The 14,826-nt window shown below is 39.8% G+C and overlaps 1 protein-coding gene across 1 annotated transcript in view; it reads right to left on the bottom strand.

Moving 5' to 3' along the window:
• The window catches only part of PSMG2 (proteasome assembly chaperone 2), a 41,591-nt gene extending 26,766 nt beyond the window's left edge, over window positions 1–14,825 (bottom strand). Inside the window, exons 1-3 of the mRNA XM_037806315.1 lie at window positions 14,639–14,825; window positions 11,964–12,135; window positions 1,466–1,524 (exon numbers count right to left, since the gene is read on the bottom strand). Coding sequence (XP_037662243.1) covers window positions 1,466–1,524; window positions 11,964–12,135; window positions 14,639–14,695 — 288 coding nt within the window. The 5' untranslated portion in view covers window positions 14,696–14,825. The remainder of the gene's footprint in view (window positions 1–1,465; window positions 1,525–11,963; window positions 12,136–14,638) is intronic.
• Window position 14,826: the final 1 nt, after the last annotated feature.

The raw sequence follows: 14,826 nt of genomic DNA, 5'->3' as shown, positions 1-14,826 counted from the left end.
TACGTGAATATATCTCAACAAAATTGCATTTAAAAAAAAAAAGAAAGAAAGAAAGACAAAAATGAGCCCAGAAGGAATGAATAGGATAAAAAGCAATAGTATGCAGAAGAATTGGTAAAATCTGCTGGTAAGTCTAAATAAACATTGAGTGTTTGGGAAAAAAAAAAAGTATTATGCAGTTAACCATGTCATTAAAGTCCTGTATTTCCAATCTCCAGGTACTTTAGACATTCTGAATAATCTCAACAGATGTTCACTGAGAGTTTTTGTGCATGGCAGTATTGTAGGAACTGGGGATATAAGAGTAGATGCCATGCTGCTTCTCTTAGAAAGTTTACTTTCTATTTGAGAGATAGATAATAAATGAAGAGTGATGAGCAGTGAAGAAAACTAAAGCTGGAGAAGGAGCTAAAAAGGGTGGTCAGGGAGGGCCTTTCTAACGAGGTAATGGTTAAGCAAAGACCTAAAGGAGGTGAGTGAACTGGCTATTAGGCAGAGAAATCAGTGTAAAGGCTCTAAGACAGGAGGGAGCTTGATATGTTTGAACAAAACAGGGAGCCAGTGCATCTGGAGCAGAGTGAGCACAAGGGGAAAAACAGTCCGTGAGCACATAGGAGGTGTGCTTGCTGGAGATCAGACTCTGCAGGGGAGGGCGGGGCAGGGCCGTCTGATGGGACTTTCTGCAACCATGGAGATGCCCTTTATGGCAGGTGCTAGGCAGGTGTACCTACTGAGCACTTGAAATGTGGCCAGTGGGACTCAGGAACTGAAATTTGAATTTTACTTCCTTTTAATTAATGGATTTAAATTTAAATAGCTACATGTAGCTAGTGGCTACTGTATCAGACAGAGTGGATGTAGGGTCCTGCAGGCCATGGTGAGGACACTGAATTCATTTTCAGTGAGATGGGAAACTACTGGAGGATTCCAAAGAAGAGAGATGTGATGTGATTTAGGTTTAAAGCTCATTGGTGCTGTTATGTGAAGACCACTGAGGATCTGTGGGGGTGGGTGGGGCAGTAGAATCAGGGCCATGAGAGATGGCAGTGGTTGGGACTAGGGTGGCGGTAGCGAAGGAGAAAGAAGAGGCTAGATACAGGATATACTCTGATACATAAGTAATTTATATGAAGATGCCAATGGATGCAATGTAATACAAAGGGTATAAACCTACAATATTCACAAGCTTAAAAATTTTCACCAGTGCTACTTGAACCAAGGTCTTATAAGACCTGAGCTATAATTCTCAATTCCTTTGTATAAAAATCACAAAATAATGTTAACACATCTAAAATCTTAAGAAATTGTTCTCTCTACAGAATTTGACCTCTCTTAAACTTAACAGCATGTGTAACAAAAATAGTAGAAACAATTTTTGAATCTTTATTGCTAATGATACTGACTTGGTATTTTCTTATTACATTTTACTTTAATAAACTTAAAAAGGCAAATATAACATACCAACCTTAATAAAAATGGATCGTAACTGAAGAGCCACTAGCTTCTGTGAAGGCAATAAATAAACTAAAAGGCAAGAAGAAAGTGAAATCATAAAAAAGGAAAAAAAATGAAGGAGTTACATAAGTTGAAAATTAAAATTAAATTATAAGAACTCTTGCCTCAAAATATTTTCAATAATTAAAATACAGAAGATATTCACCATATCATTTTGTTAAAACATTTCAGAAGTAACTTAAAATGTGAAGCAAGCTTTAGTCTATCGAATAAATGATCAATAATTATGAATAAATGTTGACACGGAATATCAGAAAGTATTTTTCTTCTGACTTTAATTGCAAAACTAGAGAAGCATTCATCTGGAAATTTTTGGTACTAAGACCAAAAAAATTATCCTTCAGAATGCTAAACTTTTTGGTTTTGGACAAGAGATAGCTAGGTCTTTTCTAATATTCTCCTTTTCTCTGTGGAGACAGCCACACTTATTGGGATTAACAGAAGAATGAAATGTAGGAGAACATTAGTCATATAATAAAATCTCTGGAATAAGTACATTTGTATTCCTTAGGAGTCTTTGGAAGACTTCAACTAACATGCAAAATGTTCTGTGAGTTAATGTGTTTGCATTTTTTCTGGGAAAAGGACCCATAACTTTCATGAGATTCTTAAAGGAGTCCACTCCAGGGATGCTTCAGGCTCTCCTGCACAACTTCACCTCCAAGAATGAGAAGCTCTGATATGAACCAAGGACAAAATAGGGTTTAGGCCACTGTGCTAATGGGTATGCTTTTCATTACTATAGAACGATTATAAATAACACTATGCTGGAGAGGCGGGGCAAGATGGCGGACTGGTGAGCTGTAGGATTCCGTTACTCCTCCAGGAAAGTAGGTAGAAAGCCAGGAACTGCGTGGACTGGATACCACAGAGCAATCTGACTTTGGGCATACTTCATACAACACTCATGAAAACGTGGAACTGCTGAGATCAGCGAAATCTGTAAGTTTTTGCGGCCGGGGACCCGCGCCCCTCCCTGCCAGGCTCAGTCCCGGAGGAGGGGCTGTCAGCTCCGGGAAGAAGGGAGAACTGCAGTGGCAGCCCTTATCGGAAACTCATTCTACTGATCCAAACTCCAACCATAGATAGACTGAGACCAGACACCAGAGAATCTGAGAGCAGCCAGCCCAGCAGAGAGGAGACAGGCATAGAAAAAAAACAACACGAAAAACTCCAAAATAAAAACGGGGGATTTTTGGAGTTCTGGTGAACATAGAAAGGGGAAGGGCAGAGCTCAGGCCCTGAGGTGCATATGCAAATCCTGAAGAAAAGCTGATCTCTCTGCCCTGTGGACCTTTCCTTAATGGCCCTGGTTGCTTTGACTCTTAGCATTTCAATAACCCATTAGATCTCTGCGGAGGGCCCTTTTTTTTTTTTTTTTTTTAATCCTTTTTTCTTTTTCTAAAACAATTACTCTAAGAAGCCCAATACAGAAAGCTTCAAAGACTTGCAATTTGGGCAGGTCAAGTCAAGAGCAGAACTAAGAGAGCTCTGAGACAAAAGGCAATAATCCAGTGGCTGAGAAAATTCACTAAACACCACAACTTCCCAAGAAAAGGGGGGTGTCCGCTCACAGCCATCATCCTGGTGGACAGGAAACACTCCTGCCCATCGCCAGCCCCATAGCCCAGAGCTGCCCCAGACAACCCAGTGTGACGGAAGTGCTTCAAATAACAGGCACACACCACAAAACTGGGCGTGGACATTAGCCTTCCATGCAACCTCAGCTCATTGTCCCAGAGCTGGGAAGGTGGAGCAGTGTGAATTAACAAAGCCCCATTCAGCCATCATTTCAGCAAACTGGGAGCCTCCCTACATAGCCCAGCAGCCCAGAACTGCCCTGGGGGGATGGCACTCACCTGTGACATAGCACAGTCATCCCTCAACAGAGGACCCGGGGTGCACAGCCTGGAAGAGGGGCCCACTTGCAAGTCTCAGGAGCCATACGCCAATACCAAGGACTTGTGGGTCAGTGGCAGACACAAACTGTGGCAGGACTGAACTGAAGGATTAGACTATTGCAGCAGCTTTAAAACTCTAGGATCACCAGGGAGATTTGATTGTTAGAGCCACCCCCCCACTCCCTGACTGCCCAGAAACACGCCCCATATACAGGGCGGGCAACACCAACTACACACGCAAGCTTGGTACACCAATTGGACCCCACAAGACTCACTCCCCCACTCACCAAAAAGGCTAAGCAGGGGAGAACTGGCTTGTGGAGAACAGGTGGCTCGTGGACGCCACCTGCTGGTTAGTTAGACAAAGTGTACTCCACGAAGCTATAGATCTGATAAATTAGAGATAAGGACTTCAATTGGTCTACAAATCCTAAAAGAACCTTATCAAGTTCAGCAAATGCCACGAGGCCAAAAACAACAGAAAATTATAAAGCATATGAAAAAACCAGACGATATGGATAACCCAAGCCCAAGCACCCAAATCAAAAGACAAGAAGAGACACAGCACCTAGAGCAGCTACTCAAAGAACTAAAGATGAACAATGAGACCATAGTACGGGATACAAAGGAAATCAAGAAGACCCTAGAAGAGCATAAAGAAGACATTGCAAGACTAATTAAAAAAATGGATGATCTTATGGAAATTAAAGAAACTGTTGACCAAATTAAAAAGATTCTGGACACTCATAGTACAAGACTAGAGGAAGTTGAACAACGAATCAGTGACCTGGAAGATGACAGAATGGAAAATGAAAGCATAAAAGAAAGAATGGGGAAAAAAATTGAAAAAATTGAAATGGACCTCAGGGTAGATAATATGAAATGTCCGAATATAAGACTCATTGGTGTCCCAGAAGGGGAAGAAAAGGGTAAAGGTCTAGGAAGAGTATTCAAAGAAATTGTTGGGGAAAACTTCCCAAATCTTCTAAACAACATAAATACACAAATCATAAATGCTCAGCGAACTCCAAATAGAATAAATCCAAATAAACCCACTCCGAGACATATACTGATCACACTGTCAAACACAGATGAGAAGAAGCAAGTTCTGAAAGCAGCAAGAGAAAAGCAATTCACCACATACAAAGGAAACAGCATAAGACTAAGTAGTGACTACTCAGCAGCCACCATGGAGGCGAGAAGGCAGTGGCACGATATATTTAAAATTCTGAGTGAGAAAAATTTCCAGCCAAGAACACTTTATCCAGCAAAGCTCTCCTTCAAATTTGAGGGAGAGCTTAAATTTTTCACAGACAAACAAATGCTGAGAGAATTTGCTGACAAGAGACCTGCCCTACTGGAGATACTCAAGGGAGCCCTACAGACAGAGAAACAAAGAAAGGACAGAGAGACTTGGAGAAAGGTTCAGTACTAAAGAGATTCAGTATGGGTACAATAAAGGATATTAATAGAGAGAGGGGAAAAATATGACAAACATAAACCAAAGGATAAGATGGCTGATTCAACAAATGCCTTCACGGTTATAACGTTGAATGTAAATGGATTAAACTCCCCAATTAAAAGATACAGATTCGCAGAATGGATCAAAAAAAATGAACCATCAATATGTTGCATACAAGAGACTCACTTAGACACAGGGACACAAAGAAACTGAAAGTGAAAGGATGGAAAAAAATATTTCATGCAAGCTACAGCCAAAAGAAAGCAGGTGTAGCAATATTAATCTCAGATAAAATAGACTTTAAATGCAGGGAGGTTTTGAGAGACAAAGAAGGCCACTACATACTAATAAAAGGGGCAATTCAACAAAAAGAAATAACAATCGTAAATGTCTATGCACCCAATCAAGGTGCCACAAAATACATGAGAGAAACACTGGAAAAACTAAAGGAAGCAATTGATGTTTCCACAATAATTGTGGGAGACTTCAACACATCACTCTCTCCTATAGATAGATCAACCAGACAGAAGACCAATAAGGAAATTGAAAACCTGAACAATCTGATAAATGAATTAGATTTAACAGACATCTACAGGACATTACATCCCAAATCACCAGGATACACATACTTTTCTAGTGCTCACGGAACTTTCTCCAGAATAGATCATATGCTGGGACATAAAACAAGCCTCAATAAATTTAAAAAGATTGAAATTATTCAAAGCACATTGTTGACCACAATGGAATACAATTAGAAGTCAATAACCATCAGAGACTTAGAAAATTCACAAATACCTGGAGGTTAAACAACACACTCCTAAACAACCAGTGGGTTAAAGAAGAAATAGCAAGAGAAATTGCTAAATATATAGAGACGAATGAAAATGAGAACACAACATACCAAAACCTATGGGATGCAGCAAAAGCAGTGCTAAGGGAGAAATTTATAGCACTAAACGCATATATTAAAAAGGAAGAAAGAGCCAAAATCAAAGAACTAATGGATCAACTGAAGAAGCAAGAAAATGAACAGCAAACCAATCCTAAAACAAGTAGAAGAAAAGAAATAACAAGGCTTAAAGCAGAAACAAATGACATCGAGAACAAAAAAACAATAGAGAGGATAAATATCACCAAAAGTTGGTTCTTTGAGAAGATCAACAAGATTGACAAGCCCCTAGCTAGACTGACAAAATCAAAAAGAGAGAAGACCCATATAAACAAAATAATGAATGAAAAAGGTGACATAACTGCAGATCCTGAAGAAATTAAAACACTTATAAGAGGATACTATGAACAACTGTATGGCAACAAACTGGATAATGTAGAGGAAATGGACAATTTCCTGGAAACATATGAACAACCTAGGCTGACCAGAGAAGAAATAGAAGACCTCAACCAACCCATCACAAGCAAAGAGATCCAATCAGTCATCAAAAATCTTCCCACAAATAAATGCCCAGGGCCAGATGGCTTCAAAGGGGAATTCTACCAAACTTTCCAGAAAGAATTGACACCAATCTTACTCAAACTCTTTCAAAACATTGAAGAAAATGGAACACTACCTAACTCATTTTATGAAGCTAACATCAATCTAATACCAAAACCAGGCAAAGATGCTACAAAAAAGGAAAACTACCGGCCAATCTCCCTAATGAATATAGATGCAAAAATCCTCAACAAAATACTTGCAAATCGAATCCAAAGACACATTAAAAAAATCATACACCATGACCAAGTGGGGTTCATTCCAGGCATGCAAGGATGGTTCAACATAAGAAAATCAATCAATGTATTACAACACATTAACAAGTCAAAAGGGAAAAATCAATTGATCATCTCAATAGATGCTGAAAAAGCATTTGACAAAATCCAACATCCCTTTTTGATAAAAATACTTCAAAAGGTAGGAATTGAAGGAAACTTCCTCAACATGATAAAGAGCATATATGAAAAACGCACAGCCAGCATAGTACTCAATGGTGAGAGACTGAAAGCCTTCCCTCTAAGATCAGGAACAAGACAAGGATGCCCGCTGTCACCACTGTTATTCAACATTGTGCTGGAAGTGCTAGCCAGGGCAATCCGGCAAGACAAAGAAATAAAAGGCATCCAAATTGGAAAAGAAGAAGTAAAACTGTCATTGTTTGCAGATGATATGATCTTATATCTAGAAAACCCTGAGAAATCGACGATACAGCTACTAGAGCTAATAAACAAATTTAGCAAAGTAGCGGGATACAAGATTAATGCACACAAGTTAGTAATGTTTCTATATGCTAGAAATGAACAAACTGAAGAGACACTCAAGAAAAAGATACCATTTTCAATAGCAACTAAAAAAATCAAGTACCTAGGAATAAACTTAACCAAAGATGTAAAAGACCTACACAAAGAAAACTACATAACTCTACTAAAAGAAATAGAAGGGGACCTTAAAAGATTGAAAAATATTCCATGTTCATGGATAGGAAGACTAAATGTCATTAAGATGTCAATTCTACCCAAACTCATCTACAGATTCAATGCAATCGCAATCAAAATTCCAACAACCTACTTTGCAGACTTGGAAAAGCTAGTTATCAAATTTATTTGGAAAGGGAAGATGCCTCGAATTGCTAAAGACACTCTAAACAAGAAAAACGAAGTGGGAGGACTTACACTCCCTGACTTCGAAGCTTATTATAAAGCCACAGTTGTCAAAACAGCATGGTACTGGCACAAAGATAGACATATAGATCAATGGAATCGAATTGAGAATTCGGAGATAGACCCTCAGATCTATGGCCGACTGATCTTTGATAACGCCCCCAAAGTCACTGAACTGAGTCATAATGGTCTTTTCAACAAATGGGGCTGGGAGAGTTGGATATCCATATCCAAAAGAATGAAAGAGGACCCCTACCTCACCCCCTACACAAAAATTAACTGAAAATGGACCAAAGATCTCAATATAAAAGAAAGTACCATAAAACTCCTAGAAGATAATGTAGGAAAACATCTTCAAGACCTTGTATTAGGTGGCCACTTCCTAGACTTTACACCCAAAGCACAAGCAACAAAAGAGAAAATAGATAAATGGGAACTCCTCAAGCTTAGAAGTTTCTGCACCTCAAAGGAATTTCTCAAAAAGGTAAAGAGGCAGCCAACTCAATGGGAAAAAATTTTTGGAAACCATGTATCTGACAAAAGACTGATATCTTGCGTATATAAAGAAATCCTACAACTCAATGACAATAGTACAGACAGCCCAATTATAAAATGGGCAAAAGATATGAAAAGACAGTTCTGTGAAGAGCAAATACAAATGGCCAAGAAACACATGAAAAAATGTTCAGCTTCACTAGCTATTAGAGAGATGCAAATTATGACCACAATGAGATACCATCTAACACCGGTTAGAATGGCTGCCATTAAACAAACAGGAAACTACAAATGCTGGAGGGGATGTGGAGAAATTGGAACTCTTATTCATTGTTGGTGGGACTGTATAATGGTTCAGCCACTCTGGAAGTCAGTCTGGCAGTTCCTTAGAAAACTAGATATAGAGTTACCATTCGATCCAGCGATTGCACTTCTCGGTATATACCCAGAAGATCAGAAAGCAGTGACACGAACAGATATCTGCACGCCAATGTTCATAGCAGCATTATTCACAATTGCCAAGAGATGGAAACAACCCAAATGTCCTTCAACAGATGAGTGGATAAATAAAATGTGGTATATACACATGATGGAATACTACGCGGCAGTAAGAAGGAACGATCTGGTGAAACATATGACAACATGGATGAACCTTGAAGACATAATGCTGAGCGAAATAAGCCAGGCACAAAAAGAGAAATATTATATGCTACCACTAATGTGAACTTTGAAAAATGTAAAACAAATGGTTTATAATGTAGAATGTAGGGGAACTAGCAGTAGAGAGCAACTAAGGAAGGGGGAACAATAATCCAAGAAGAACAGATAAGCTATTTAATGTTCTGGGGATGCCCAGGAATGACTATGGTCTGTTAATTTCTGATGGATATAGTAGGAACAAGTTCACAGAAATGTTGCTATATTAGGTAACTTTCTTGGGGTAAAGCAGGAACATGTTGGAAGTTAAGCAGTTATCTTAGGTTAGTTGTCTTTTTCTTACTCCCTTGTTATGGTCTCTTTGAAATGTTCTTTTATTGTATGTTTGTTTTCTTTTTAACTTTTTTTTCATACAGTTGATTTAAAAAAGAAGGTAAAGTTAAAAAAATAAAAAGGAAAACAAGGAATAAAAAAGATGTAATGCCCCCTTGAGGAGCCTGTGGAGAATGCAGGGGTATTTGCCTACCCCACCTCCATGGTTGCTAACATGACCACAGACATAGGGGACTGGTGGTTTGGTGGGTTGAGCCCTCTACCATAGGTTTTACCCTTGGGAAGACGGTTGCTGCAAAGGAGAGGCTAGGCCTCCCTATGGTTGTGCCTAAGAGCCTCCTCCCGAATGCCTCTTTGTTGCTCAGATGTGGCCCTCTCTCTCTGGCTAAGCCAACTTGAAAGGTGAAATCACTGCCCTCCCCCCTACGTGGGATCAGACACCCAGGGGAGTGAATCTCCCTGGCAACGTGGAATATGACTCCCGGGGAGGAATGCAGACCTGGTATCGTGGGACGGAGAACATCTTCTTGACCAAAAGGGGGATGTGAAAGGAAATGAAATAAGCTTCAGTGGCAGAGAGATTCCAAAAAGAGCCGAGAGGTCACTCTGGTGGGCACTCTTACGCACAGTTTAGACAACCCTTTTTAGGTTCTAAAGAATTGGGGTAGCTGGTGGTGGATACCTGAAACTATCAAACTACAACCCAGAACCCATGAATCTCGAAGACAGTTGTATAAAAATGTAGCTTATGAGGGGTGACAATGGGATTGGGAAAGCCATAAGGACCACACTGCACTTTGTCTAGTTTATGGATGGATGAGTAGAAAAATAGGGGAAGGAAACAAACAGACAAAGGTACCCAGTGTTCTTTTTTACTTCAACTGCTCTTTTTCACTCTAATTATTATTCTTGTTATTTTTGTGTGTGTGCTAATGAAGGTGTCAGGGATTGATGTGGGTGATGAATGTACCACTATGTAATGGTATTGTAAACAATCGAAAGTACGATTTGTTTCGTATGACTGCATGGTATGTGAATATATCTCAATAAAATGAAGATTAAAAAAAAAAAAAAAATAACACTATGCTGGAGCCAGTCCTTTGGTGGGTCACATCTCTCTTGGTTATGGGTCTTTTGTAGGATTGCCTCCCTGTGGCTGATATTGTGTAGAATGGTTGGGGGTTACCTGCACTCAGCAAGTCTAGTGAGCACCAGGTATGTTCAGGTGCTAGAGACTGGAGCAGGAGGTGTAGGAAGTAGGGAAAGGAACTAGGCATAGGCCACTCAGGCCTCTAATCATCTCTGATGTATTTAGTTCAATTCCATAGACCTAGGTGGGAAAAGTACCTATCTGTGGAGGGGTGGCCAAGTTAAGCTTTAAAATGCAAGATATACCATCTTGTATAAAAGCAGTACTCATTTGCTTGATTGCGATATCAAACAACTAGTTTTTGGTGCTAAGACCCTGCTTTTTTCTACCGATGTGTTGCAATATGAAAGCAACATCACCTTTTATGGTTCTGGTCAAAAAATATTTAACTTAACCCTAATAAGATCAAAGTTTCAGTTACAGAAAATAAAGGGGCTACAGGAACAAGCCAAATGACACCACAAGGAAGTAATAAGATAAATGCAGAAGGTGGGAAAGTCTATAGGGCAATGGGCCGGTTTGTCAGAGGGAAGCCAGAGGATGTTTTACTAGAGGAAAGGTGCATTAGCAGAATGCTGTGGTGCTTAAGAGGCAGGTCTCTGGAGTCAGACCTGCCTTGATTAAAATCCCAACTCCAACAATTATTAATTATGTGACTCTGAACAAGTTACTCAACTTCTTTAAACTATGGTTTCCTTGTCTACAAAACTACCTTACGGAGCCGGTGTGAAGATTAAGGAAATTAATACATGTAAAATGAACATAGGGTCCGGCTCATAGTAAATGCCCAATAAATGACTGTTGTCATCAATAGTGGAAAGTATATGATGTCTAGTGTTACCAGATACAGTCCTTTATCCTTTAAGGCAATAACTGAAATTCAGTCTTGTGTTAACAAAACCATCTTTCCTGCAAGAATTTCAATAAGATTATTGCTCAAAAGTGCATTTTCCTTGTTGCAACCTAAGAATAAATGACATGATGAACAAAACTGACAAAAAAACCAAAATGCTTCTTCATTTGTACTTCAATCCACCAGGCACCTCTCATGTTTCCCTATCACCTTTGGCTTTGTTCTTAAAATGTTAAACAGAAGACTGAGAGGCCGACAGAGCAGTTAGCCATCAAACAAAGGAAGTGGATGTTCCTGTCTTCAAGATCAGCAAGAGCTTTTTCCCTAGTTGGTGCTGTTCCACATTATACCCAAATAGCAGTCTTGGGTATAATTAAATTGTAATGTAAATTGTGTTCCCTAATTGATTAAGCCTGATTTATCCAATGAGGAATCAAGGAAATTTATGCTATGGGAAAAAGTCTATACCTACCGAGTGGCCTTAAGAGAACTCATTCTCTCAGGGCCTTATCATCTATATCATTTTATTATGGCTTCTATAGTAATGTGGCAAGAAGACTATGGGGCTTAGAAGAGGTCTCTTTCCCCCTTTCCCTGACATGAATGGTGATAATTACACATGCCAGTAAAAAACAAAAATAAAACTGAGGATAAAAGGGAAAAAAAAAAGAACCATATTGGGGCGGGGGAGGTGTGTTAAAAAAAAAAAAAAAAAGGAAATCTCAAAATTCTAAACAAAGATACAAGTACAATTACATCCCTTGTAGGAGTTGCCATTTAGAAAAGGCCAAGAACAAAAACCAGGATGTAAGAGAATAGTGCAACTGGGTTGTACAATCTGCACAAAGCTGGCACTAAGTAAATGTTTGCTTCGACAGTACCTATAGAATTTAATTTAAAAAAAACTCTACCTTGTAGTATAACAGATCATTCTGAAGTCTTACATACCTTCGGCATTTGTACTGAGTTCAGCTGAATTTTCTTCGGCAGTTGCATATGGATTATTCCCAACCATTGGCACAAGACAATCGGTATAGAAGTAACCAATCTTAGACATATTCAGTGTGGAAATAATCAGATCTATTGCAAGCTGGCCAACATTTCCAACAGATACTGCTGGCTGGAATCATAAAAGATAATCGGTAAGTCATAGGAATCAGTAGCACTTCAAAAAATTTAGAAGACAATAATCACAGCACTAGCACTGAATGCTTATGCTCAGGTGCCTCATACAGATGCTTTCTTTAGCAGTAACAGAAATTTCCGCTGGGCCTCCTCTGTCTTTGAGGCCATTCATTTAACAAATACTTAGTGAGCATCTACTATGTGTCAATCACTGCTCTAAGCACTGGGGATGTAAGTAAAACAAATCAGACAGTCAAACAAAACTCCTGCCCTCATAGAATTTTCATTCCAATCAAAGAGTGGTTTACTTACAATAAACAATAAATCGGTAAAATATATAGTAAAACATACAGTGGTAAGTGCTCTGGAGCAAAATAAAGCAGAGAAAAAGGGTATAATAAGCAAGTGTGTGTACACATATGTTATACACATGCAGTTGTAACTTACATACATTTTATATATGCAGTTGTAACTTATATGGTGCCGGAGAAAAGACTCACTTCAAGTGATAAGTGACTAAGATCTAAAGAAGGAACAGGAGAGTCACATAACACCCTGGGAAAAGAACAATGCAGGCAATGGGAAAGCAAGTGTAAAAGCTGTAAGATATGAACAAAAGTGCATGTGGATCTTCTTTCAGTTTGCTCTGATAGTGCCTCTTTCTCTGTACACTCCTAAGGTTGGAGTGAGTTTCTTTTCACAATAAAACACAGGGACACATGTACGTACATGTACATACACAGACTTACCCCCATAACTTCAAACGGCCAAACTGCCAAATCTCTACCTCCAGCCAGGACACCTGCCTGAGCCCCGGAGCCTAATGGATATCTCTACATGGTTATGTCACAGGCACCTCACATTCAACAGGTATGAAATTAACTTTTGCCCAAACTTGTCCCTCTGTTTTATAGTTCACAAAATAGTAACATCGTTCACTCAATTACCTAAACCAGGAACCTTTTTCCTTTTCCATTACCAACCACATCTAAAATATGACTAATTTTTATTGATTCTATCTCCAAAGTAGCTCTTTAATACAGCTCCTCCTTCACATTCTTCAGTTTTGCTTTTCTCTGTCCTTCATCATATTTTGCTGGGTCCCTCAGAGTGGTCTCCCATGTCTCATTGCCATCAACTACCAATCTCTTATTTACCCTTTTCCCTTCTCAAAGACTGCTACTTTGGTTGTACTACTCTCTTTGTGTCATCTCTTTTCCTTACTATTGGATTTTTCTCATCAGCATATTAACATGCTTTAGTATCGCTCATTCTAAAAAAACCCTTCCTTGACCTCAGCTCTCTAACTACTACCTCATTTCTCAGCGTCCCTACATAGCCAAAATTCTCTAACAGCTGCCTGCTAAACCTAGCAGGAACTTTATGTCAGAATCAACAAACAAATACATACATACACATGTATCCACATTCTCTTCTCTCATTTATTCAACCCAGCCCCATATGGCTTCCCTCTTCACCACTCCACTGTTTGCCAAGGTTACCATCAGTAACCTTCATGCTGCTAAAGCCAAATGGACGCTTGCTTCAACTTATAAAACCTCTAGGCTATTTTTGACAGATGTCCACTCCTCCCTTGAAACACTCTTCTCTCTCGATTTATGTGCTTCATGTTTAATTAATAAAAGAGTGACTGTTGTCTCTCTCTCCTGCTTTACACCACTCCAAACAGTGCATTCTCCAAAGGTGACTTCTGGGCTCACAGGGCCTCCAGCCTATTCTGTTTCAATGTACCATTTCAAACTCCTTGCAGTCCCCCAGAACCCCCATGCCTTTGTGAATCTGGTGTAAAACCCATCTTTCTGAAATGCTTTACTTCCTACCCACACACCCCACCAAAAAAAATCTTCTTTATTTTTTAGATATTACTTTCTCTATGAAGCTTTTCTTAACAGACCCCAACTAGACGGTAAACTCCTTGAGGTCGGGGATCTAGTCTTACTATAATGTTCACACATAATAGAATGTTTATTGAATGTTTAGTGAATGTGGCCAATTGCAAAAGCAATAAAACCGTGTCAGCTACTAGCAAAACCATCACTTTCATTACTATCACCACATGTATTATTTTAAATCCAAACCGCAATGCACTAGTAAAAAACACGGTGTAAAACTACATTTATGATTTTTCTTAATAGAGAATAGTTATTACTCTCTCGTTCTCTGGTGAATGGCAATGAGTTGGTAGCTTAAGGCTGACCCTGAAAGTAGCTGAAAAAAAGACTTCGTAGGATAAAATTTAAGGAGAATGCCCAGCACGAACTAAGTACTCTGTATCTGTAATATCTAAACGCATTACGTTTTACAGTCAACAAAAACTACAAGGTGCATACTTGAATACGTTTAGCCACAGCTCCAATTTGGCCCGCCGCCTCCGGCGACACCGAAGGCCGAAACCTGAACTAGACACGAGCGCTTTCTTCCTCTGTGCCCCGTGAGACCGGAGAGCCGAGGCCGAGCGCTGGCGACCGCGCACTCACCATCAAGAGGGTGAAGCCCGCGAGGTCGGGGACCGACTCCCCGCAGGGGACGAACATGGCCACAGCGGGAGGAAGGGAGCAGGGTCCTCCCGGGACCAGCGAACTAGGCGGGAAGAGACCGCAGCGACGCGCGCCGGCTCCACACAACGCTTCCCGGGAAGCCGGCGGGCTCACTGGGCGGAAGCGAG

This window comes from Choloepus didactylus, chromosome 16 (genome assembly GCF_015220235.1).
Source record: "Choloepus didactylus isolate mChoDid1 chromosome 16, mChoDid1.pri, whole genome shotgun sequence".
NCBI lineage: Eukaryota > Metazoa > Chordata > Mammalia > Pilosa > Megalonychidae > Choloepus > Choloepus didactylus.
The sequence above is the reverse complement of the archived record's forward strand: the minus strand, read 5'-3'. Positions and strand labels throughout refer to the sequence as shown.